This window comes from Mytilus californianus, unplaced genomic scaffold, assembly GCF_021869535.1.
Source record: "Mytilus californianus isolate M0D057914Y unplaced genomic scaffold, xbMytCali1.0.p SCAF_12, whole genome shotgun sequence".
NCBI lineage: Eukaryota > Metazoa > Mollusca > Bivalvia > Mytilida > Mytilidae > Mytilus > Mytilus californianus.
This window is the reverse complement of record NW_026262604.1, coordinates 15265139-15292853: the sequence shown is the minus strand read 5'-3', so window position 1 is coordinate 15292853 and position 27715 is coordinate 15265139. Positions and strand designations below refer to the sequence as shown.

Here is a 27715-nt window from a genome sequence, read left to right as displayed (position 1 = left end):
ATTGATTTCCCCTATTAGTCTTTGTTAAATTTGCACTTTTCAAAATATGGTGCAGAATTTATCTTTGTTTCAAATAAAGAAATACTTGGCATGAGTCGAGTGTTATCCTGTTAGGTACTTTAGACAAAATTTCACATAACATTTCATTGCATATAAGGAAATAACCATCATTGGAAGTTAGCCAATCAAATTTTCACCCCTTTTTTCCTGTGTACAAGCTTTAGTAACCATGTAACCTCAAGTTTCCAAAATACTCTATAGAAACATCAAATAGAAAAATAATAGTGCTTTGAAACACCAAAGATATGTGTATGACTCAGAAATTTTTTACTGCAATGAGATGTAGATTAATTTCCTTCAACTGTCAAATTCAAGGGAAACAAAACAAAACAAAACTTTCAGATTTATGAGATGGCAGTTCCATAGAATAATTTACGAAAATAAGAAAAATAGGTCGTCGTATTCGTTTTATGTTACATAAAACAAATAGGTTAGAGCGCAAAACATTATTTGATGAAATTGAACCATATCGGGTATATTCCTTAATAAAGCTTTCAAACATTGTGTAGTATTAACACATTTATTAGCATAAAGAATAAAGCACTACTAAATTATCTCATTGTTATTATCAAAAACTGTATTGGTAACTACTGATACATAACAAAACATTACACTATCCGAGAACAGTGTTAACAAATATTTGATGATTAAAATTTCAGCTTCAAAAATAAGACTTTTTACTACATTTACTTTACGAATGGGTTGCAAAAAGGTAAGACGACACTCATAGTTCAGTGCAATAAACAGTAAAAAAGCAGACAAAGACCAGTGTAAAATAAAACTACACAAAAGCCTTTCTAGAGATCGGTCAAATCGAAGTTCACCAAAAGCCGAATGAGAACTCACATGTTCCAGAAGAACGTACAAGTATAATTGCAAATATACCGTCAGATAGTATGTATGAATTTCCATTTGTTTTAACATTGTGTATACACTGTAATCAAGGCAAGCGGCTCTTATTGACGATTTTCCATGCAATGGTGTAATCATTTCGTTATATACACTGGCCACTTGAGATTTAAAGAGATGGAAAATGAAATAAAACTATTTGTACAAAATCAGAAAGAAAATGGTAAACAGAGGTAATAATAAAATAAGGAAATAAACTGTCAACAGATGTAATAGTAAGATAAAACACCAGAGGAAGGAAATGGGAAAACTGGAGTAAAATTGTTTTGTTCTGATCCTTCAATACAAATTCTGTGTATTTCACTAAGAACTGTATAATATTACTTATCATATGCCGATCAACAGAAAGATCTGATTATGTTTTAGGTGGTAAAACCAATAAACACAATTCCATAATCTTTACTCTTGAAAATATTTAAGAGTTATCTAAGCAAGCTATTCTTTATCAAAAAACCTAACATTATCTGAGATATCAAATGCCATTTTAGTTAATAATTTGTCATCAGTGATGAGCAAATGCTCGCTTATCCGAACTCTACAGATAACATTGAAAAATGGTCAAGAAACTTGTAAATAATGAAGATCAAAACTAAGAGGCATTTTTGTGTAAATGCATTGATTGTGTTTTGATTGTTGCTCTTTCAATATTGAAATATTCGTCTTTCTTATGAGTGCAAATTTATTTCAAGCAATTGTCAAATAATTTAACCAATGTGAAAGGACTACATAAACCTTTGGTTGTTGCAGTCGTTTGCCTTGGGTGGGTTTGCTAGCCTTGTCTCAAGCTACAATCAGATGAGATTTGTAAAACCTTAAAATTCCTTGGTGTTATAACACAGAAACTACCGGAGAAGAGACATAACTTGTACGTTAATTATACTCATCGTCAGTATCAAACGTGGACTGCATTTGTGATAGACGATGTAATATGGTTCAACTGGGGTTATCTCTCGTTTAGCGGAAAAAAAACACTCTTCATTACAATTGGTCAGATATCTTAAAAAAGAATAAGTTATGTCGTTTTTTAAGTCGTCTCTTTATGCTTTGTCAAATGATAAATTAGTATTTCAAATCATAGATTTTCGTAATTAGTAACTGGTTCGTCTTCACATTATCTGTATAACTATATAACTTTATCCGTTCCATTCCTTTACACGTGATTACTGAACAATCATGGATATAATTAAAACAAAATCTAACACCAAGATCACGGTATATGCCGGATTTCCTCGTAAAATTTCGTAAAAGGCATTGAATATGTAGTTTATCGACTGAATGACCCCATATGCAAATGCATATAATTTGTCATACAATTGGGTTGCCCATCATTTTTAATTCTTAACATATGCTGTTTTATAATAACTTCTAATATGGTACGGATTCTGCAATACAACAACCCAAATCAATGGTTATTGGCAAAGAGCCATTGATTAATTATATCATAGTTCATCGCCATCCACCGTATATTGCTTTTTGTTTTCTCTATTGCCTGGTAGAATGCTCTGGTCCCTGTCCCAAGATTTGGATGCACCATAACAAAGTAATGCATCTGAAAGAAACAATTTGTTTCTGTGTTAATGCATTTGTTTGTACATTTTGAATTATTCATACAATACAAATCGTTGAATTAAAGAAGTGAATAACAATAATGCAAGATTCTTGTTTCCTTTTTTAAAATCTACCTTTAACCAAACTATTTAAACTTTCATAATAAGCTATATGGTGTTGTCTTCACATAATATTTGTTAACAAATCCGTTGCAACATTGTTCTTCTTCGTTTCGTCTATTTAACACGTAAGGCATTACAGACTTAAAAATACAGAAATTATGACCTTTCCATTCATCATCATCAAGCTGACGTATTTCCAAAAAAATATGTGACAGTAACACACATGAATTCGCCTAGGTTTAATGTTGGTATTCGTGTGATTAACCTTTGGTTGTCTATGTAGTTTTTGTAGACTTGTTCGTCTTTTCGTTAATTTTGGCGGTTTTTTTTGCCATGGCATTGTCAGATTTTCTTCAACTTATGAGTTTTGAATGTCCCCTTGTTATCTTCCAACTCCACGTTACTGCACAATAACCGATTAATTCTATATCATCATCTCTTTCAACCAAAGCAATTATATCAAGACTAATAAGTAATTAAAAAATATAGTTAAAAGCTAAAACATAACGACACTTGGATGCTCGAAACATGCAACATTCAACATCAACATGACTTTATCGTACATGCACACTACAAAATAATTTGTATTTGTAAAATTCACGAACTGAATTTCCATATTGAAAATGATGAAAAGTAGATATTTAAATTTACATGTAATTGTTCTGTATCTTATAGAATACGATATGCTTACCAATATAAAACTAAAGATGCGTTATGTCATGTATGTGGAATCGTCCATCTGCTTTCTCGATTAAAAAAAAACTTGAATCATACGAAATATGTCGCGATTAATAGGTCTTGCCTATTAATTGTTGCCGAGTTACGAATGAAAAGATATATGGTGTCACATTTAAAGTCATCGTGATTAGCTTTATAACTTAACAGATGGTTTACAGTATAGATTTTTTTTTCAATATAAGAAGTACAATGCATAATTTAGAGAAAATCAAAAAAGGATTGTCACCATTCGAACAGTTTGAGTACAAATAACTAAAGAAAAAATGAAAACACAACGTTATACTATCTAAAAGTAATAGAAGAGTAGGAGCTTTTGCCCATATTTCTACATCCTTTAAACAATTTACTTTTAATGTTAAAAATATTTTTGTAATCAGTTATTGTTATGTTTGAGTTTTTATCATTGACAGAGGTTGCTCTGGACAAATACGGATATCCCTGTTTATGTGATATCTGTTTACTTAATGCAAGTTGAAATGAGTCAAATTAGTCTAAATATTTCGATATCATACATTTGACAAATCGTTTGCAAAGATTGGAACATTTGTTTGTAAAACTGGGTTGGATTACACTTACAAGAATACAAAATTAATTTGAGTCAATCATATACATTTCATATCAAGTTATTCAAATGAAAAGGCTTCACTAGTCAAACTGAATGTATTCTCTTCATGACGAAAGATTGCTTTGTACCAGGAATGGGAAATACATTTGCAATCAATTATGTGTAGTTAAAGTAACCAAAACATAGTAGGGACCTACAAATGTGAAGAGAAGGCCGTTAGCGTAGACGTGGTTATTATAGTTTTGACTACTAGTTGCCTCTCCGGTAATGCAAATCATTGAAGGTAGAAGGGTATATAGAATCATTCCAAAACTTCCGTTTATCTATTACGTCAATACCACTACCATGGGTATGGTTTCCGGGTATTTGAAGTATACTTCTAAATTAGAAATATTCGTATTGTTACGTTTTTCATTATTCCAAATGTAATATACCAATACGAAGTTAGGTAACCGTACAGGCAGTTAATGACTTATTATTGTAGGTTTATATTTTTAATGGCTTTAACAGTTTAAAGTTTTTTAAATTTTCAATATAGAAGCTAATGAACATGCTATTTTGAGCCAACTGAAAACAACAAACTAATAAAAGCAACATAAAAACTTAAAGCACAACATATACAAAACAAATATAACAACACTATATTACCTGTTTAATATCATATAAAGTGTTGAAACTGGAAGTTATTCCTCTGAATAATTTCTCAAATTTCAAAACACCTTGACTGAAACTATAAGTTGTACAAATTGTTGAACATCAATTTGAATTTTGTTATTACTTTCTATGTTTTGTTTTTGATATTTTTGTTTAATACACAAAGTCCTATGGGAAATGCCTTGAGATATGTAATGTGTACCCGATGATGTTATGCACGTCTTTTCAAAAAGAAATGGCTTTATACTAGGTTGAAATATTATTAATGAATTAATTAACTATCATTAACGCTTATTATTTGTAAATAGGAAACTGTTCTTAAATGTTAATTGCATATGATGAAATAAAAAAATGACTATTAATATTGTTAAAGTACAGTAATAGCTGTTGTCCAAATTGAATGCCTCTAAGATTTCATTTCATTTAAGATATCATTTTGATATATTTCAACCAAAACCAATATGACTATAGCAGTTTACTCCTACACAAAATCTACCTGTTCATCCCGCGAATCTCAGAAGGGAGGAAACTTATTCACATAACATAATTTTCTGACGATGAAATGTGTTGTATACTATCTTAACTGTGAACGGCATATAGAATGGTATAGCCACGATATTTGAATAATTCGTACAAGTCAAGATAGATATAATGCACAGGGTTAGATGTTTATTATTTTGTACTTACTCATTAAAAATAAAATCCCAGTTCCCTCGAACAAAATCCCATACCAAAGATCTTCCAATAGTATTTCGAGATATATAAACTATAGTGCTTACTGCATCCTGCTTACGAATCTCCTCAGGCATTAATGTATATTTGAGATATCTAGAAAACAAAAACACATAAAATAGCTGTATTCTCTTTCAAACATATATAGGCTTGTGCTCTGTTTTGCTAAACAAAAATCAGAAGTATCCACTAATCGTTACCCATAAAAAATCATTATATCATAATACATATTGGAAGCCGAAGAATTGTAACAATGTTGATATTTAATGGTCTCATTGAGGTTTGAAATGATTTTTTCTTACTACATGTATGAAGTGCATTTATTTAAATCTTATAAAAGTTTGAAAGCTTTCAAAACCAGAAATTTGATTGACTGATTGACTGTGGGTAATTATCTCTACTATCCACACTGTTGGCTTTATCGTAGCGGTCAGTTGTTATTGGTGGAGGAAGCCGGAATGCCTCAATAGAACCACCGACCTTTGGTAGAAATACTGACAAACATAGTCTATTAAGATTGAGGTGGAACGCACAAGGCACGTGCGGGGTTCTGACAGGTTTGTGGTTCAGCAGATACACTACTTAAACCTCTCTATCAACGATACCCCAACAGATTAGAACTGCCCTACATAGCACAGATATTGATAAAAGTCTTTACATGTTTAAATAATTCCATGTTTACCATTTGTGGATAGAAAACTATGTGTGGGTCGATGCCTTACAAAAGTCAATGAATGTATCAAAAATTAATCACAAGTGTAAAATGTAAGCTTTATATTCATATCAAATACAAACCTGCTCAAAACCCAAACGTCCCTGCTGCAAGACAACGATAACAACAAAACAGCCTTTTCAGTGGCAACATTCGATGTTTTATATTTCTTATATGCAAAGTCCCATTCTTCTACACCTCCATATCGTATTGCTGTACAGTACACAGTCGATCGTAGATTAACATCAATTCTGAAAAACAATATTTACAGATTTCACAATTTATTCACAATGTATGCATGACTGAAGATGAATATTTCAAACTCTATTAGGTTTCTTGCCAGTATGTCTCTGTAAAATTAAAAAAAAACTTACTATTAAAAATTCATTTTAAAAATGAATTAGCAAACTGTTACGTACTGCATGTAACAAAATAAAACGTTCGACTATATCAACAAACGAAACGAATGGAAAACAATTGTCATATTAATGAGTTGGTCAAGGAATTAACATGCTATTGGCTGGTCGTTTGAAAATAATAGTTATCTTGGTGTAATCAGGGGTGTTCACAATTTTACACCAGTGTAAAATTCCAAACACCCATGAATACACCAAGATAATGAATGTATTTCTTGTGAAGCATTCCTTTACTCATTTAATTACCGGGATGTATAATTGAAAAACATGAAAAATGCGTATAAAGAACTTCTATTACAACATCTGTTCAAAACTGATGTTGCTGCGATTTTCAAATAATACATCATTTATTTTTTTTTTGTCATTTCTTAAATTTTGCATTTTCATTTATTGTTTTGGTTTTTTTTTTTTTGGGGGGGGGGGGGGGGGGGGTAAACAAAATGTTATCTTTTGATGAACAGGGGTGGGTTTTTTTTCTCACCCGGGCAATTAACCAATCAGATTTCAAGATTCTTGCTTCATAAGAAATAATTGTGTTTATTGGGTTTCAGACTAGCCGAGGTGTAACCAAAATTTCGGTTTCTTCATTTTTGATATATCTTTTCATAAGCCACATAGGATCAACACTAATGTGATATTTCTAAAAAAAATTATAAAACTCACTGATACGACGGGAGGGAACATGAATATCAAATATTATTTATATTGTAATACACATTTCAAGTATAGCTAAATTTAGTTTTCTGATGTGTTCTAAGAATAAAGATAGACTATCCAATAAACACTTGTTATGATCAATTCATTGTATCACTACTATGGTGGGGGACCTTTGGTGAGGAACGTTTGCTTCCTTACAATTCTACTTCTTCCAAGAAATGAAATAGCACAAGTCGATTGAAAAGGAAAGTTCAATGATATTTACAAAAGTGTGCTTGGCAAAATGACATACCTAACTTATACTTCTACTTTCTTAACCAACAACCATAACCTGGTGTATTATTCAGTTTAATTGTTTATCATACTCACGGGTTTGTTCCATCGGTAGTTTCCATTAGTTCCCTAAATAGCTTAGTTGCATTTCCAATACATTCTGCATTACCATATTTGCATGCTAGGGAAACAACGATTCTTCTAACATATCTAAAATGTATCAAAACTGACACTCATGTCTGTGCTTGTATTGTTACCCAAAGGTGTTGTGAGAGAAAATGATTCTTTGTTTATTATTTGTTTCGTTATTCCTCGGATTTGTACTTAGCATGAGCATCACTGAGCAGAACTGGTTACTCTTCCGAAACACCTGAGTTTGGCCCTGGTATTTTGTGGAGTTAGTGTTCCTCAGTCTTTAGGTTTTGTATGTAGTGTTTTGGGGACTTGTTCGTCTTTTCGAATTCTGTTTTTGCCATGTCATTGTCAGTTTTTCTACGACTGAAGAGTTTTGAATGTCCCCTTGAATTCTTCAGCATCTTTTTTTCCCGTTTGCAGTAGCTCCTTAACATTATCTGCCAGTTAAACAGTTTTAACTCATTTTATTATAATTGTTCATTAGATTGTTACTTTAACCATCTATTTCCTATCTTTTTTTCTATTTTTGTGATTTGGATGGTGAAGTTTGTTTTTGATTTTTAAATATGGCATAATCGGCATTGATTTTTTCTCCACTTTAAAACTTTTATCACTCTAATTAATTGCGCTAACGCATTCAGAGATACATATTATTCACATTTAATGATTTTGAAATGTATCATCTTCTTTGCAGACAATTCAACCATTGAGTTGGTAGATTGGTTACTTAAATCCTATAGCAGCGTGTGGAAAGTTGGTCATAAAAAAGGGATAAAATGACTCCTCTGAACATGATTCAACAATTCATTTTTATTTGAAAAATGCTTGAATAAACTCAGAGATGTAATTGTTAAGTTCTGATTACGATAGTCTTCCTAAAATTTGCAAGTATAAATGTTCAATTGATTTTTTAAAATACTTTAAAGTTTAGCGCATTAGTTTTTTCCTATGTTTCACGTTGTCATCAGTTCAGGTAAAAATAACATCATTGTTATGTTGTTAAATTCTTATTTGCCTCTAAAATCGGATATTACATTGTATGATTTGTGTTTGGCTTTTTCCGCAAACAATTTCACGGTATCACTATGAATCACATTGTTTCCTAAACCGCTGATAAAAATTTGTTCAAATGTTTACTATGTTTAAAAAAAATCACAAAATTAGAAGTACTTACGTTTCTAAATGACCCGATCCCGAGTTGTCCATTCCAAATTTATTGAAAGGAATTGTGAACGTTGCTTTCATGAATTTCTGTTCATATATGAAAGAATAAAAGCATTAAAGAACAATTAACAAGTACTTATATCAGATAATAGATGAATTGACGTAGAAAGAGTCTTCATTTAACATCACCTCATTTTATTACATGTTATCGAAACAGTAATTGAAAAGCGTCAAATGTTTGACATCAATCAATCAAAAGTAACACAAAAATATCCAAAATAAGTAAGGACAGCTAAGAATTACTCTCAATTTACTGTTTTGTTTTGAACTGACATTGTCAAGTAGCAGTGTAAATGACATTTGTTTATAACGGTGTAGATATAAATTCATCCTTACAGAAAAGGCTCCAAACAATGCTGTTCTTTCAAGCATGTCTTCAACATAAAGTAGCTCGCCTGAAGCTGCTGAATACGGTAAAAAGTTGTCTTCTGTCGACAGGTATTCCACTGTTTGAAGGGCTATGCTCATCTTGAGGTCACCGGATCTATAAATGAAAAAAACAAATCTAAATAGGCTGACTGACTCAAAGAAGAAAATAGATAATAAGTTTATTCAAATTAATAACATTTTTGTACGAAAATTTACAAAAATGCACTTATTTTGAAATTCACAAGAGCTTTAAGTTATATCGTACATTGTAATCTATACTGTATTTTTTTTCTTTTTAATTCATTCGAAGAAGGAATAACAAATTCCTCTTTCCTTCTTTAATTTTGATTGGAAAGTATTAATATATATAATATAGCAATAGTCGTTAACAAAATAACGAAACTATATCGATTTAATTCCAAATTATCAACAATTTCTTTGATATAAAAACAACTGTAACGTAAGATAAATCAGGCGGCTGTTTCATTTTTATGATCGCAAAGGTTTATAGTTTTGGTTTTCCAAACTCTGATTCAAGATATAATGAAGACACTTCCGGAAACACGTACTTGTAATTACCAAGCGGTAATTTGTGAACTGTGTCCAATTTTGTTATAAGAAAGGAACATACTGCAGTATCGTTTTCATTTTCTTTACATATATATAGAAAGACTACATCATAGTGTACCAGCACTTACTTAAGTTGTATACCTGTAATAGGTGTAAAAGGGTGATATCATGACCAATGGAACCGTTTGACACAATATGTCAGTGCGCATGACACTAATCAGGTCTGCTTGAGAAGCAGGAAATCCAATTAATCTACACAAACGTGGCAAACTAGTCTGGTAGGACTGGCAACGAGGTACAGTACAAATCAACATTTATTGATAAATCTAGATCTAGAAATTACTAAAAAAAAAATAAAGTTCTACCGCCCTTATGCACAGTTGACCATAGATGAATGTAAATATCCATTCTAGATTCCTTTTTGGTCGTATAGCTTCAAAAAGAAGAACCGGGTATAAATGTAACAAATGTTATGTTTATATTTTTATACAACTTACTTTGCTAAGTTCCAAGCGTCATTTATTATTTGAGCTCTATTTATTGGATGAATTTTCTGGAAAAGAAAAACAATCATAAATATTTATTTCCAGTAATGTCCAATTGATTCAATTTACAAAAGTACGACTTAACTAACAATAACGGAAAAATAAATAACCTGCAAACTGGCGATGGTCATTAAATGTTTCTTTTTTATAAAAGGAGACGCTTACCATTTCTACATGTACTGTCTCGCTCCTTTATGAGTTCATGCGATTTCCTATATATGTGTTTTTATATTGCTTTTTCTTCGTTATCGATTAATGAAATTTAAAAATCGGTTAACCTTTGCTGTATTTATTTATATGCTTATGTAGACGAAACACGGGTCTGGTATACCAAATTAAAACCATGGTATATTTAATGAGCTTTCACATGCTTAAACCATAAAAAAACCTCTTTGAAGCGCCTGCAGTGATAAAATAATGCCAAACCAATTTTTACAAAAATAAGTGATTTTGCTCCGGTAAAAACTGGTACAAGAAAACATAAATGATAAAATATTATATTCGGCCTTCTTAAAGTTCAAATTCGAGCACCACTGATGAGTCTGATGTAGACGAAACGCACGTCTGAGATACATAATTATAAGCCTGTTATCTTTCATGCGTTTATACTTGTTTAGTTTGTTCTAAAACGGTGAACTCTTGATTTTTTTAACGTTTAAGAATAAGCCTAGTATTGTAATGAATTTTAATAGGTGAACACGCAATTGTTTGAGTAATGTGTATAGATACCGTAGGATCAGTCTTCAGTTGTTGAATCAATTTCTGCCAGTTGCTTTCTGGATAATTCACCCTATAGTAACCATACTGCATAACATTCCCGATGTACCAGCTATCCATCGATTCACCGGGAAATGCATTCTTAATTTCAACTGAAGAATATTGGGATATTTTGTCAAAAATAGGTTAAAATATTGTACAAACTTCGATAAAACATATGAAGATTTACCACCGCGAATCTTAAAGATTTAAAAACTTCATCAGATATAGATTCATTTTAAGTAGATTCTGCCTTTTTTCTAAATGTGCATATGAAGGATCAACATAGTATCTTTAGTGTTGTTGTTTAAATGTAAGTGTTTAAAATTCAAAATTCATCTTAAGTATCTGTTTTTTTCCCCAATTTGATGTTATGTAGTGGTTAGTTATTATTAGCATAATTAAATGCGCTGACGAAAATAAAGTGTTGCTTATATATTTGACAACCTTTTTTTGATGTAGTAGATCATCAGCGAAACCTGATAATGAAAACATATTTATAACTTTGTCTAACTTATTTTGATGATTCAAACACTCATTTTGAAAAGAGGTTAGGCTAACTTTATCTGAAATATATTTCCACCAGAATCATTTCAAGAAGTCTAATAAGTATAATAAAAAACCGAACTACAAGACAAATTAAAAAAAATGAAGTCCATAAACACTGCCATATTCCTGACTTGGTACAGAAAAATTAATCATTACAAAAATTCACAGTAACTAAGCTTCATATGCTTTCTTAAAGATTCCAACAATATTTTTGCTTATTTCTGGAGATGACCGACTTATTAGTGTATTTTTGGCAGATTCGGGTAATGTGTTTTAGTATTTATCCAAATAGGTATATAGAAGACATCTTTACGTCTTTGGTTTAAAAAACTATGTATTGTTTTCATAAACTAATTGAATCTTTGTGGTTACGGTGTCCTTTAGTTTAAATATTGTATGAAAACGAAACAAATTTGCATCATTGTATCAAAAACTATGCTCAACAGCAAAATGTGGCAATACACAACATTTTGATAGATGTGTGTACATTTGATGGGAAAACTCATCTAAGTGTATTTTAGGCTCTTGTGTTTAAATTTTTTAGAGAATCCAACAATTTTGAGATCTTGAACCTTTGAAGGGAATAACTACACAAGAAATAGTTTGACCGTTTTCCTTTAAAAGAATTAGCGCTCTAAACCTAATCAGTCAAACGTTGGAAAAACACTTTACAGCACATACTACACAAACCTTAAAAACAAAACTGGTAATGAAAGAATTGTGTGTCAAAAGGTTAATTCTTCAATTTAACAAAAACGTTTATCTATTCTAATCAATGTCAAAGTTCGTTAATAGAAGAAATTAAGCACTGGGTATTTGTATACCAGACAAGTTTAACTTACTATTTTAGTATCAACAAACAAAAACATCGACCAAGTAGTAGTAATAAAAACTTACATCAATTTATCTGGTGCACCATATTTACATTTACAAAACGCTATTTCGACTGTCATCTTTGGAAATCATTCATTTCTAAACTTCCCTATTACTTTCATTATTTAAAAAGAATCATGACATTAACTTTTAATGTTTAATTCTTTTTTATATACAGCAATTTTAGAAAAGCAATGCTTCTTATTCTTTTTATGTAACTTGTCATTTATTCATTTATTCTTCCATATCAATACCACCAATTTGAGCTAGCGATAAAGGTCAGAAATGTGCATTCCACGCTGCAAACGAGATACGTATCGTTTCGGTCATATACAGTACAATCTACAGGAAAATTCAAGATTCAAAATCTTATAACATAGTTACCGACGGCTCCATCTCTTCCCATCCAGCTTATATCATTGTCTGTTTGGTTGAAATTTGAAATTGATTGACTGGTGTATGTAACTGGTATTTCCCATTTATATCTGAAAAGACGTTGCAATAATAAAGTACGAATAGGGAATTAAAATGAGGTACATTTCACGGTATATTCTAAATAAACAACATGCCAATAAACTAGTATTTACTGATTTAGGAAAATTATTACAAACGCTACAAGTGAATTCCTATCAAAGTCAGACTTGGTTATAGGCAAACTTCAATCTTGTTTGAATCAATATAGGCAACCGTAGTTAACCGATGTTCAAATCTCATAAAATCGATATAAGAACTTCAAAAGGATCACGACCGAGTGAAATCAAACCTTTCTTATAAGGTCAGTTTACTGTTGTCCAGAGAATAAACTTTATTTGCAGGCTAGACTAACTATATGACTCATGAAAATTAATACGAATACCACTACAAATCTTTCTCTCCTAAAACACATGTCTTGCATATGAGAGATATTATGCATATGTTTTATAAGATATAGTTCATCAACAGGTAAAATCTTAACAAAGATACCAGGCTTATAATCTGGTTATACATGTTTAATGACGTTCACTCCTCTTGTTTTTGAATTTTTGTCAGATATCCGGAATCCTCTGGTTTTTTCCATGTAGTACTAATAGATATTTTGCCCGCTAACGACTATTTTTCTTTTCGTAATTTTATTACATATAGTCTGAAAAGCCACATTTGGAAATCTTATAAAGTTCTTGTTATTTTTTCATAGTTTTTGAAAGAAGAAAGGTGCCAATGTTAAATGTATGACAAATCAAGAGAGAATCATTTCCCGCCAAATTTTCAAAGGGTTAAATCTCGAAAACAAGCACATGGACCCTTCATTTATTCTGCTTTTTTAGTTCTTTTCTTCATTTACTTTCAATTTATAACAGTCTTTCAAAAAGCTTGTTATTTTGAAACAGAGTAGCGAACATCCTTAATGTAGTGTATACATAAAAAACTTACCCAAACGGTGAAGTATATGTTCCTGGGTCTGTAGCATTTTGATCGAGTAGATATCTTGACTGGCTTAGTCTTATATTTGGTCCTGTTCTCTCCATGAAAACAGTTGGGAAATTCATTTGTAGGGTCCAAGTATCCATGATGTGTTTGACATCTTGAACACTTATCGGTTTACCATCTTCTTTGCTTTGCTGAAATATTTATTTTTAGAACAGTATAAACCTCTTCCGGGTAACACCCAGGTTATATTTGTGCATATGCAAAACAGTTTAGATTCTTGATGACATAAAACAGGAAAAGGACTAGGGTAAATATCATCCGATGTTTTCGGAACCCAAATGGTTGTATCGAAATGTTGTTATCAAGATTTCCACAATCCGGATGTACAGTCCATGTTTAGGTTGGTATCCATATATATGTACAGGATATATAAATACGCGGCATTTCGGTCGGATATGAGACGTGTATTTTAATGTAGGTATAGTGTCATATAAAAGAACCTTTGCAAAAACTCTTTGGTTGGTCCGTAGGTGACCATTTTCAAGTCGAAAATTCTGCTACTATTCAACACACGCTCATGTTTAAGTGGCAGTCGAATTAAGTAATCCCTGTAGACCAACATTACAAAGTTCATCGTATTAATTGTTAGTTTCATCTCTTCCTGAATATGCATGAAACGTTAAGTAAGCAACATTCAATAAAATTTTAAGGATACCAAAATGCTTTGAAGTAGTTTATTTTCGCTGAGTTGACATTTTGTGATTTCAAAGGCAGCATCTGTTCTTGAGGTTTGATTTTCGCGGGTTATTTTTCCTTGACATTAAAAATGATTTCCATCCCCTGTGCGCATTTCATTGTTGTAGAAATTCATTAAAATCTTTATGTCATTAGTTTTAAAAAGGATCTAAAAAGTATTCGAAAAAGATTTTCGAGTCAATGCAAGTTTTGAATGAAGGAAAATATAACGTATACTTGTACATGTTGTATTATTTCATTTTAAACTTGATGCAATGCCTAGGAAACGAAATAAATGCTTAAAAAAGGATGAACATAAAACATTGAACAGAAAATCAGAACGACATCGTTCATCTTATAAACTTAAAAAAATACATTTACAAACTTGCCTATTATCTTCAAAATTAAAAATGTTAAATATCCATACCTCTGACAATGCATTCCAGAGATCGTCATGAAACGCAGCACCGTATGCTTGTTGTTTGAGATATCTCTGCAATATTTTAAAATGTAATATTAAATGTTTAATTGGCTATCAATGTAATTTCATAATTTGAACTGTAATAAATATTCAACACACTATAAAAGTTAACCTCGTTATGATCAGAAACATATAATACCATTACGGTATGTTATGGTATACGATAACTACATATAAAAATTCAAATCATATATATATATAGACCTGTACCGTTATATGCTATGAGAAAGGTATACGCACACCTCTATATACAAAAAAGTATCTTTTATCTTATATATATATTCCTATTCGGGTTTGCCGTGTAAAGATCTGATTAACAAAATCTGACTTTGACAATTCGCCGTTTCAGAATAAAATGTGTACTTGGTGAGATTTTCAGAACCGTCCACCAAGACGTTTTGGTGAGTTAGAAACGTCATAAACAATGAAATTACAACCAATGTGTGAGGCTATTTTCGTTTTTGGGTACGATCAATAAAATTACCCATGGTCCTTTAGATTCTGGGAATTACTAATAGGTATGTTGGAATTGTTTACTGTTGATTCATTCATAGAGGAGAATACTATAAGTTATATGGTTCGCTACTGACCCCCTACGGGGTGAGGCCGGAGGCCGAATCTCCTATGGATTTTATTCACCCTCTATGGTCCGTAGGGGGTCAGTAGTTAATCGTATAACGAATTTATCGCACGTGATACTTTTTCTGCAGCGTTTTGTAGAAAAATAAACAATGAAATACAAAAACATCAATAGATGACGTCACCATTAACAGTAGACGTGACGTCATGAACCCACTATGAAATTTTCTAGCCCTCTACGGATCCATAGGGAGTCACCACGTGACGGCGTTAAACCAATCACAACGTGATAATTTACCCGCGGTGCGATAAGTAGCCTTCTGATGTGACTTCGTTTTTCTTTAAACTTGTTTTGAAGATCATAATGAGATAACGTTTCCTTCGACTATTTTTCACTGGCATGATTTATTACCAGTGGTCCAACCATTTAATCCCAAGCCCGGGGCGACGAGTGGATACACATTGTTTAAACCCTGTCCATATATATATATATATTGTTTGTCCACTAAAGTGGGTTTTTTAAGACTCGTGAAGATTCGAAGTATGACACATTAAATAGATACCTGTCTATTTTTGAGGAATGTTTTTACCTGTCTCGGTTATTTGTGTAGATGAGTTGATGTCGCATTGAAGCTAACCTTATATTTCTTTTTTTCAAACAAACTTACTTGAAGTCCCTTTTTGAATGTTTCTTCTCCCAGAAAGAACCTCATCATTCTTATAATAGTAGCTCCCTGAAATGCATTTTTTATAATTACAAAAGTGTTATCAACGTGTTTCCTCAACTACATTGTTTTATTACAATCGGTAAAACATAAACATTTTTTTTTCAAATAACTTCGATTTTCACAGTATCTGTTTATAATTGCATAACTTAGGTAAATTCAGCCCAGTAGCCAGTACATGTACTTCGATACTGGTATGAAAATACGGATACTGTGTTATTTGAAATTTGCTGTTACAAAATGTTGGAAATTCTTTTAAATTAAGGAATATATCTCCTTCATTCAAAGCTCTTAATCTTGTCCAGCTTTGTCTATACTTTCCTCCTCTTTGGTTTATAAGCTTTTCATTTTTCTTAATAAGTTTTTGATTTTCAACTATTTTGGCGTCGATTATCACTGAAGAGACATTTATTGTCGAAATGCGCATCTGGTGCAATTAACTTGGTATCGTTAATGGTATTGGTTATTTTTTTTTATCATATAGCTTCTCAAGCGCATGTTTAATGCCTTTCCATCTCCTTGGCTGTCAAACCATTGTGTTTGAGCGTTCCTGGTCAAGGTTATTCCACAAAAAGCGCTACGTAAGCATCAACTTTATAAAGTATTATTTTCTTTTAGAGTATTATTTATATGAAAACAATACTCAATAAATACTGTAGATTCTTAGATAAATCTGCATAGAATAAGAGTAAAATGAAGTCGTATATAATTTAATGGATTTGTTGGTGATGTGTGCATGGAAGGAGAGGCTCACCCTGTCAACACATCCGGTCTCGTGACATCTGGAGTTAATGTAAGTCCATTATTAGATTGTCTCATGGTATGTGCAGTTTGAATCAAATTACGAATTTTGGAGATCGATAAACTTCTCTACCTCTATTTTTTATTTGTTGAGATTTCAATTTCCACTTAGTTTAAAGTATATGCTAAACCCCGAGATCACAGTACTGTCATAAAATTTTCTTGACGATAGGAACTATAGCTGAAAATTGTTTGAAAGCTAAAAATGTGTGGTTTTTTTGAAGCTATATCTTTCTGTTTAGAATATAAAGTTTAATTGAAACAACCCCTTTCCGTTTGAAATATGAAGTCAATTGAAACAACCCCTTTCTGTCTGAAATATGAAGTCAATTGAAACAACCCTCTGTATGAAATATGAAATCAAATGGAAACTATAGCTTTCATTATGAAATATGAAATTTAGTTGACACCATATATGTCTATATGATAGATGAATTTTAACTGAAACCATCTTGGAATATAAAGTAAAAAATTGAGACATTACCCATTGAAATGTTACGTTAAATTGAACATATTTTTTTATGAAATATGCAGTTTAATTGAAGTCATACTTTAACGTATGAAATATGCAGTTTAATTGAAGTCATACTTTTACGTATGAAATATATAGTCTAATCGAAACGGTACCTTTCCGTATGAAATTCGATCAAAAATTTCATTGATTTGACTTGGATGAGAAACCGGTACATAAACAGGATGTGAGGTAACCAGACCATCAAAGTTGAAAACGTCCTGTAAATCTTCAACCACAATTTGTTCGAACTAAAGAAAGTAAAACAATAAACAATTACCGTTCATAACAAAATATACGTATTTTCCTCATAAAATAATACAACTGATATATATTTAAAGCATAAAAAAACTCCTTTTTTTGTAAACTTGCGTTATTAGTTTTTTTACATTTATTTCAAATTTCTTATTTTCTTACATTTTTCAGAATAATCTTTAAAAATTATGAGGCAAAAAGTGAAGACAAACTTATTGGTGTGTTATTATTACATAACATACCATCAGCCAATCTGGATGGACGTGATCGACTCCCATGTATTCAACAAAGCTGGCAAATCCTTCATTCAACCATAAATCATCCCACCAAGATGGTGTGACTAAGTTTCCAAACCACTGGAAAAGAAGATGTAGTATAAACAAAGTGAAATACCGATAAAAGCACAACTTATACCAGTCAAGTTGCATGTAAAATTAATTTGTTCTAGATAAATGATTTACAATTTCTCTCACCATTTTCTCTTATTTTTTTGCCATTACTTCACATAGGATAAGAAGTCCACAAGTGTCGATTGTAAAATATTAAAATACTCATTTCAACTATGCTCTAGACACGATTTTTTTAATGACCTTCCTGGGCATCATGGGTACGAAACCAACTGTTTTAAAAGTCAAAAGTATAAAACGTTTGAAAAACATTACTCAGTAGGGACTAAATCAAACAACAAAATATGTCTTAGGTCCATATGTATGAGAGAGTTGCTGCCTTAGTTTAAGTATAATTTACAAACCGAACGTGCAATGTACTATTGAAACAGACTAGTTATAGAACAGCAGCTACTAGGTGGATGGTTTCCTTTCATAATGAAACTGTATTATTTGTAATGATAACTGTATGTTTTATCAATGATAACAGAAGGAGTTAAAAGGTATCTTCAAAGAAATAGGTAGGGACCAGTTTCCTTTAAATTACGGGGCCAAAGACTGAATTTTTTTAAAGTCTACTTGAATTCAAATAATTTATAGTCTAGATAAGACATTAAAGATTTCAAAACAGTTTTTACACAAAGCCATAAAATCAAAATATTATTCAACACAGTATCGTTAATTTTACATGTTCTAAGATTGTTCATGTAAGATAATCCTAATTCACCATGAATCGGGTTTTATCTGAAAGAAACAACATAGCTAAACGTCCAGTGGAATTTTAGTTTTGGATCATAAATTTCTTCTTATTATGATTTCGGTAATTACTCAAAATTTACCAAAATCAAACATGAACTCAGTTTCAAACATCTTTATGTAATGACGTTATGATAGTACATTCAGCAATACACCATGCAGTAATATTTATACTGTTGTTATACCATCAAGGCTGTCATACTGTGAATTTTAGTTAAAAAATGCAAATTTTCTCTTATAACCCTGGTTGACTTAATTTAAGGGGAAATCAGATATACATCTTTGTCATTTTGCACTTAGGACTTATAAGTAATTATGTAGAACTCCCAAATAAAGATGGATTAACCAGAATATTTAAGTCTCCAAATCCATTAAAGTGCAAACTTAGTACAGTTAATTGAAATAACTGCAAAATTAATGTTAATGTAATATGAACACATGCATAACGGATGCTTTTTATGAGAAACGAAAATTATGTTGAGTAATATCCGTGTCATTACTGACCATGTTATCACCTAAACGACCCGGATGCATGTACCAATTTGCACCTTTTTCCTGAGGCTTCTGACAAAAAAAGCATATTTCTTCGTTTTAATGTCTTTACAATGTTTACGGGCATCTGGCTTCATATATTTTTTTCTTGTAATCCGGTTCTGTTCAGTTTGATAAATGCTGATTACCCACACAATGATGAAATTTGTCTTGTGTTATTTCCTGTTCTATCCATTCGGAACAATGCTCTCGGTATTTTCCTTTCAAACTCGTGATAATGTTTCCAATATGTTCAACATAGTAGGATGTTTTCTGCTGATCAAAATTATTATGTGCGTCTACCATACTGTTACAAAGTTTTAGTCCTGGTATCTATGCTGAGTGTATTTATAACATTATATCTATACTGAGTGTATTTATAACATTTTATCTATGCTGAGTGTATTTATAACATTTTCTTAAATGATATCTTATTAATAGTATAAAACATTAAAGTCATGGGAAAATAAAAAATAAATCTGTGTAATTTTTGGGTGATATTACATCCGAAAAAAAATCTAATGTTTGACAAGAAAAAGGATTGTTCTAGAATTTTTCATCCGTAGCCTCTAAAAAACCAAGTTGATTTACAGAATATTTATAAAAAGTTTAAAACTTGAGCAGCGAACATCCTACTTAAAACTTTGGAAACATGAAACCCTTCAATAAATGCAATTTCCTCAAGTGTTATACAGTTATCCAACTTATTTTTGAGTTACATTTTTTCGCGTTCAGTCCTTTTAGAAGTAATCGGCGACTTTCTCACTGTGTTGTCGTATTTTGACATATTCGCGAAAAATTACATTCGGGTGTTATTTTCGCAAAATTCACAAAAAATATTTATGTCTGCAAAATTTAATAGGTAACTTATTCTCACTTGATGTGCCAATTCATGTGAGACGACTACAGCTACTCTCTGTTTGTTGGTCTCTGCTGATTCCATTGGATCATACAACATGGCCGTCTCCCTGTAGGTTATTAGTCCCCAATTTTCCATAGCACCGGCAGCAAAATCTGGCACAGCTATCATGTCTGTAATTAATTACATATTTTTGAACAAACAACTTTCATTGTATATACAAAACAATGTAATACAATTAGCTGATTTTGTGAAATAGTATCAGTGGGCTCCATTTGCAAGCAATAGAAACAACCGGGTGATGCTAGTCTCGTCATAGTTTGTGCATAATTCAAGTGAAACACTCGAGTCATCATTAAATATAAACACCCCTTTAAAAATATCTTTGGAAGTTTAAAATAAGATAACAGATTATTTTTGCAATTTTCGCCACTTGTACAGAACGCAAAACTCATTGATTTCTATGTTCCGTAACAGATGTTTACCAGTTCGAATTCGCGTGAAAATATGTTATAATTACGGCATTACGGACCATGCAAAACTGGGGAGAACGAGTGGCTCATAAAAATTACCTGTCAATAGTATTATTAAACACCGTGTATTATGTAAAAAGTTAATTACGTAATTGCAAAATATAATAGCAACAAAACTATGAAACAACCGGTGATACATTTAGATGTCGAGAAAATTGTGTTATAATGCAAATGCGTGTCTAGGGTATCAATTAGAACTATAACTGTCCTCTTTTAAAATTATTTATGTAAAACGAAGAAGCATTTGTTTAAGATATATATCAGCTCTCATACCTGATTTTGGTAGAGGAAAAGGAATATCAAAGTATTCTTCAAAATAGGTAAGGACCTTGACGCCAACGTCTAAGGAGTATGGAGTTTGTCCAACCGCCTCTGGGCGTGCCCAGGCTCTATACTAAAATATATTAAATGACATTAGATCTTGTAGATTATCCTATGCACAAAATCTTTACAAACAAAGTCTTTTTTCAAATGCATTGTTTTTGTTTTGTATATGCTAGTCGAAGATAAATTTCTTTATATTAACAACAATCAAGAGCATTTATCATATTTATAGTTCCTATATGATTTGATTATCAACAACTCTGAATGCGATTAATCCGTTAGAATGTCTTTTCTTGGTTTTACATTTCAACAAATCATGTTCCCGGAACTTCTTTTGTAACCTATGTAATGTAAAATTCCTTGCAACATCCAGTCTGTTTTTTTTTTATATTTTTCTGCTTTGTTTCGATCTGATGAGTTTATCCTTTTCAACTGATTTTTTTGTTTGTTCTTATGTTGTGCCGTCACACCACTGTCCCAGGTTAGGAGAGGATTTGCGCCTTTAAACATGCCTAACCCAGTCACATTCTTTAGGTGCCTGTCCAAAGTCAGGAGCCTTGAGTTCAGTGGTTGTCGTGGCGTCATAATTGTTTTTCGTGAATTGTTTTGTTTTAAATAAGGTCGTCAGTTTTCTCAATCGAATTGTTTTATATTTTTCACTTTTATAGCCAACTATACAGTATGGAATTCTCTCATTGTTGAAGGCTTTGCCTATTTTTTTTAAATCCACTGCAATTGAACTTTGGATGATAGTTGTCTCATTGGCAATCATACTATATCTCCTTATGCTTATATTGTGTCAATTCCAATGTGATGTATACATGTGCAATACACATCAAGTGTTTGCAATTATAAAAAAAGAATTTAAAAGATGAAAGATGTTTGTATTGAGAATTTCCAGGACAAAAAAAAACATTTTTTTTAGAGGTTATTGATGTGTAAACTGGATCGATGCACTCCCAAACTGAATAAAAATTATTGATGTTAACTTTGCTGGATATACATCAGATGCACTCACAAACTGAATAAAAGTCCTACAACAGTTGTCATTTCTGTTTTACTCTTAGTGCATAAAAGTTGCATGCCATGCTATTAATAAGCAAGATTGAACACAGGTGTGCCAACAATAAAATGTTCGACCACTTCTAAGGTTCAGGCATTCTTTTTAATTCCTCAAAAAGGTGTTCTTTGAGTATCTTTTAATCTATTTTTTTTAAATAATTGTGTCACGAATGTATACAAGTCATTAATTCAATATGGCAGCAATAATACATGTTTAACCTCGCCTCTGGCCTTTGTTGGTCTTGTGTGTTTTGTTTTGTTTTTTTTTTATTTTGGTTCATTTGTATGTTTCGGAGTTTAGTGTGACGTCCATTTTTATTGAACTGGTACACATTTTTGTTTAAGGGCCAGCTGAAGCCAGCCTCCGGGTGAGGAATTTTCTCGCTGTGTTGAAGACCCATTGGTGGCCTTGGGCTGTTTTCGTATCTTTGACACATACCCCATTTCCATTCTCAATTTTATACTATAGATAAGCATAAATGAATACAACAATACAATTTTCGACCACTTCTAAGGTTCAGCTGTTCTTTTTAATTCCTCAAAAAAGGTGTTCTTTGCATATCTTTCAATCTATTTTTTGTTTTATTAATTGTGTCACGAATGTATACAAGTCATCAATTCAATATGGCGGCATTAAGACATGTCAGTTGTGGATTTGACAGGAAATTTAAGCCAATGAAATATGTTTTACATAGAGATTACATTAGAATAACAAATTACTTACCTCTACGTTATTTTTAGTGATGTTTACTGTGTATTTGAAATCACAGATAATAAAAGCCAATAAGTAAGTTGACATCTTTGGTGTGACTTCATAGTAATCGGCAATCCATCCATTTCCCCTACAAAAATAAGTTATAGTTTTATATGCTGAAAATTCAGAAATTATTGCGTGCATTTATTATTGCAATTTTTTAAAAAATTAACAAAAATGCGAGTTTAATTATTGCGATTTTAGGAAAAGCTACAAACAGATATATGTATTTGATATCAGAATGCGAATTCTTATTATTGCGATACTCAAGTAGTCGCATTATGCGCATTAATAAAAACCTCGAAATAATTTCAGAATTTACAGTGTAGCTCCAAATCTCTTCGATGTTCACAGAAAAGAAGTAATCGAATGTACATATATATGTACAAGTTGTAGATGATAATTGATATTGTACAACATACTGTATACAGTAAGTAACCAAAAGTAAGCATAGACTAGTATATCGTATTCCACTAGTGGAAACAATACTTCGAATTAGTGACGTCATCAGTGACAAACACAGTTTTGTTTTAAACAATTCGCAAGCTTGTGAAATATAAAAATCTAGCCTTTCAAATATTCACCAATATTCACTCAATATCTCTATATCACACATTGGTTTAAAGAAATTTAGCCTTATGTATGATAATTTTGCTATTTAAATCCCCTGGTTTCATTAGCAATTAGCAACACAGGGTTGTTGTAACGCTAAAGGGACATTGTTCACAACTATAAGTGCAATAAAATATTTGAAGTTAGTTAAAAAAATGAAGAAATTTAGCCGCATTCCGAAAGTTTTTCATGTCGAGAGTTCTTTGATAGGGGATTGCTTTACAAGAAAGCTATAGGTCCAAGTCTCTTCATTGTAACGGTTATATAATATCTTCAAAAGTTGTGCGGACACATGGGTTGACCGTTATAGAATGACCACATACATGTATATGTCGACATAATCCCGTTGTTTTCCTCGTGGATGGCTTATGATAGGATAGTTAATTGATATCAGCGACAGGGCGGGTTATTGAAATGGGTTGAGAACTAATTGCCCTTCTGAAGCACCTAAATTCGCCCATTTATTTGGTGGGGTATCTGTCACTTTCTGTGTAATATTGTGTGGAATGATATTTTTGAAATAACATTTTTTACCACAGCGTTGTCTGCCCTTCTCGACCTTATTTCATTTTTATTGACCCTTTGAAATCTATCTTTTGGAATAATACATTTAACGATAATGGGGTAAAATAAATTCAGTTACTAGGCCGTATATATGCACTGTTTCTTCTTCAATAACAAAATCATTATTTTGACTATTTCCTATTAATATTTACAAATTAGATAATACATTTAAATGTGTCGAAGTTACGATATTTGGACGGAGGAGATCTGAATAAAAACAGATGGTTTTGTGTCCACACTTCGTTAAAGAGAATCTGACGGAGCTGTGTTCTTTTTTCTGCTAATAATTAGAAAGTCAGCCAATGTAAATTTAGATTGGTTCCCTGTCCTTTATCTGTATGTTGCAAGGGAGAGTACCAGCCTAATGTAAATTCTGCCTCTTGCATTACAACAAAATCCGACGAATCCGAATATGTCTTTTCGACACAAAAAGTAACTTTTTAAACATAACGTTGTCAGATTCTCGTAAACGAAGCTATGATCTTTATTAATATGAGTTTTTGGTGTAGATTATATTTGGGGACAAACAGTCTACTAGCAGCATACCCGACACAGATATATTGTCACTATATTTAAAATTATCCAATAAAAGAAGTTTACGGCTGGTATACAATGTAATATCGACTGTTTCCCGTTAGCCCTTACATATCATACATTTATATTTCAAGTGACCTTGGAATAAAAAATATACATGTATTACGAGGACAAGGATTGTGCAAGTACATTTCATTTGTAGTATAAATTAAAAGATATCAAATCAAATGCTTAGTATAAGATAATTACATTACTGCCATTAAAAGTTTCATACGATTCTTTAATTTTGATTGGCTGAGGCATACCAGAAGTTAAATTTTATTTTCGTATACAATGCAACTGTATCTTGACTGCACGTGCCATCCACGAAAACATTAAAACAATGCATAGAAAAACAAATAAAAGCCTTAATTTGACTCGTTATTTCATGGTTTGCAGCATAGAATGTAATTAAAAGAATAAAATGCTTCTTTTTGTAATTCAATAGGGTTGTAAAGCGTTGAACGTACGCACATGTTTAAGTACAAAATGTACTTCGGTGAACGCTTTTGCATACAATAAGATTACTAAAAGAAGCATTTTGATATACCTGTCTGTTTATATGTTAAGCTATAATGTTTTTTTTTAGACACCAAAAGTTATCTAATGAATTAAACATTTTACTCCCTTTATTTGAATAGCAATGTTGATAAATTACACTCAAGAAAACAAACAGCACAGCAAAGTATATAAGGAAAGAAATGAAGCACAATTTAATAAGAGCTGATTATATAAATCTAATAAGATAGCGCCACCAAATACAAGTTTTCAAATTCCAAAGAATAATGTTCAGTTCTCAATTCAAAGAAATTACTTCATATTGGTTTTTATCAAGGGAAACAACAGAAAGAAAAAATAACAATAAAGAAATCTTGTGCTTTGTATTATATGGGCAAGTTTATAAAATGTAAAGGGAATAAATTGTGATCACTACATCATTATTAAGGGCAAAAACTTTCTCAGATGACCTCTCAACCTCTCAACCTCTCAACCACAATGATAAACTAATGTATTTGTGGTAATATTTTCAAAATTTTCATTGAAAGACAGACATTGGTTTATATTCAACGTTGTTATTGCTTCACAACGTCCTAACCAATGGAAATCCAACCAATAGCGTAAAGTTATTTTCATTCTTGGGGTACAAGCAATAAAATTGCCCATAATTCTTTAAATTCAGAAACTTCTATTTTGTATTGTTCTTGCTTCGATTTTCCATTTTGAAGCACAAGAATGCTTATTAGAAGCAAAAGTCATGAGAGCATTTTTAAAAACTAATACTTGTATATTCTGATTATGTTACAAAGCACCTATCTTTTTACCTTCCTGTACTATTAGTAAGAGCTGTATTTGAAATCGAGGTCATATTAAGCTGTCGAACTAATGTAACCTTGAAACGAGCCTTCACTGCAGGTTCGTCAAAGCATGGAAAAACCTTTCGAGAGTATGTTGGTGCAAGAAATGAGGTAGCCAGAAAACTGAAATATTGAAAAGAAATATATAGTATTAGGTGTTTCTCACCTGGTCATATTGCTGGTTATTGGGGTGTTTGACAATGAAACCATGTGTTGTTTTCTGACAAGTGTAACTTTAAATTGCGCTTTGACGGCCGGCTCATCAAAACATGGGAATGTTTTTCTTGCGTCAGTAGGCTGCATCTGTGATGTGGCAATGTAACTAATAATATAAAACAAAACAATTTGATTAAATTGAATTCAAAAATTATTTATACTTGTGCAAAAAATACGAAATTGTCATTTGGTTTCTGGTGGATAATTGTCTCATTGGCAATCATGATGTGTTTAACTACCTTGACTGCTTATACACGCCTTGCACGGTATGTGTCACTGTCACAGTAAGGGGGGCTGGAGGCGGCCATTTTGGTTATATCAATAATTGTTGGTTTTTTTCCCTCTTGTATTCAAGTTGGTTATATGCACTGAATAATGGCCTTGGCAATCATACCACATCTTTACATTTTATGTACGATATTTTGTGTATTTTTAATTAATATTGTTTACAATTACCATTATCATTTCCAAAATGAGAAAAAAAAAACCTAAAAAGGAGCTTTACAATATAATATGTCGACTTTGTTCCCATAATTCGATACCTAGCCAAACATTAACGACTAAAACATTGGGCATATTTATAAGTGACAATATACTTTTTGTAAGTCCATTGATCAATTATATTAAAAAGGGGGAGGGTTGAGAGCGCAACTAAAGTTTAGCCTGGTTACATGTCCTTGACAAGAACCTCGTCGTACGTCGTCTTTGTATGAAAATGTTTGGTTTTTTTTTATTACGGAAGTCGGTGTTGATAGAAGATCGTTGGTTGATTGTTTGTGTTTCACTCCACTTTCGGCACTCTCTTGATTTTATTGTGGCGGCCGAAGACGGAGAACCCGGAGAAAACCACCGACCATCGGTAGGTAACCTGGTTATCCTTCTAAGTCACGACAAAACAAAACAAAACAAACGTCGAAGAAATACAGAAAACACCATCATGGGAAAACAATCGAAAAGTAACAAGACACTAAAGAGAAATCAGAAGACTGCGCAACACGAAAACACACCGCAAACCAGGGTGGTCTCAAGAAGTTTGGAAAGGTGAGCAGCTCCTGTTTAACTAGTGACGAATAGATATTTTACGCCGATAATAGATAAAACGTCTGTCAGTCATTCATATGAATAAAAAGAATGTGCATATATGTCAACGAGGTAACAATAATTGATAGTAGGTTACAAATTCATCGTGTAATACAAAAATAAAAACTAAATAAAAAGGTCTACATTGTATTAATATTTAAAAAAAACTTTATAAACTTTTCTGCATATTTGTAATCTTGATGATCTAG

General features: G+C 31.8%; 1 protein-coding gene across 3 annotated transcripts in view; it reads right to left on the bottom strand.

Moving 5' to 3' along the window:
• Positions 1-27715, bottom strand: part of LOC127721442 (aminopeptidase N-like) — a 61452-nt gene that overhangs the window by 10843 nt on the left and 22894 nt on the right. The window contains exons 3-21 of one of the 3 annotated variants that reach the window (XM_052228171.1): positions 26377-26532; positions 23077-23194; positions 21240-21360; positions 20452-20606; positions 18144-18257; positions 17763-17897; positions 16278-16343; positions 14977-15042; positions 13818-14005; positions 12792-12892; positions 10959-11098; positions 10182-10237; positions 9082-9229; positions 8696-8772; positions 7483-7596; positions 6124-6291; positions 5284-5424; positions 4591-4672; positions 567-2518 (exon numbers count right to left, since the gene is read on the bottom strand). In XM_052228171.1, coding sequence (XP_052084131.1) covers positions 2372-2518; positions 4591-4672; positions 5284-5424; positions 6124-6291; positions 7483-7596; positions 8696-8772; positions 9082-9229; positions 10182-10237; positions 10959-11098; positions 12792-12892; positions 13818-14005; positions 14977-15042; positions 16278-16343; positions 17763-17897; positions 18144-18257; positions 20452-20606; positions 21240-21360; positions 23077-23194; positions 26377-26532 — 2293 coding nt within the window. In that variant the 3' untranslated portion in view covers positions 567-2371. Of the gene's footprint in view, positions 1-566; positions 2519-4590; positions 4673-5283; positions 5425-6123; positions 6292-7482; positions 7597-8695; positions 8773-9081; positions 9230-10181; positions 10238-10958; positions 11099-12791; positions 12893-13817; positions 14006-14976; positions 15043-16277; positions 16344-17762; positions 17898-18143; positions 18258-20451; positions 20607-21239; positions 21361-23076; positions 23195-26376; positions 26533-27715 lie in introns of those variants that run through there. The other 2 variants (XM_052228173.1, XM_052228172.1) reach the window with 2 other exon arrangements.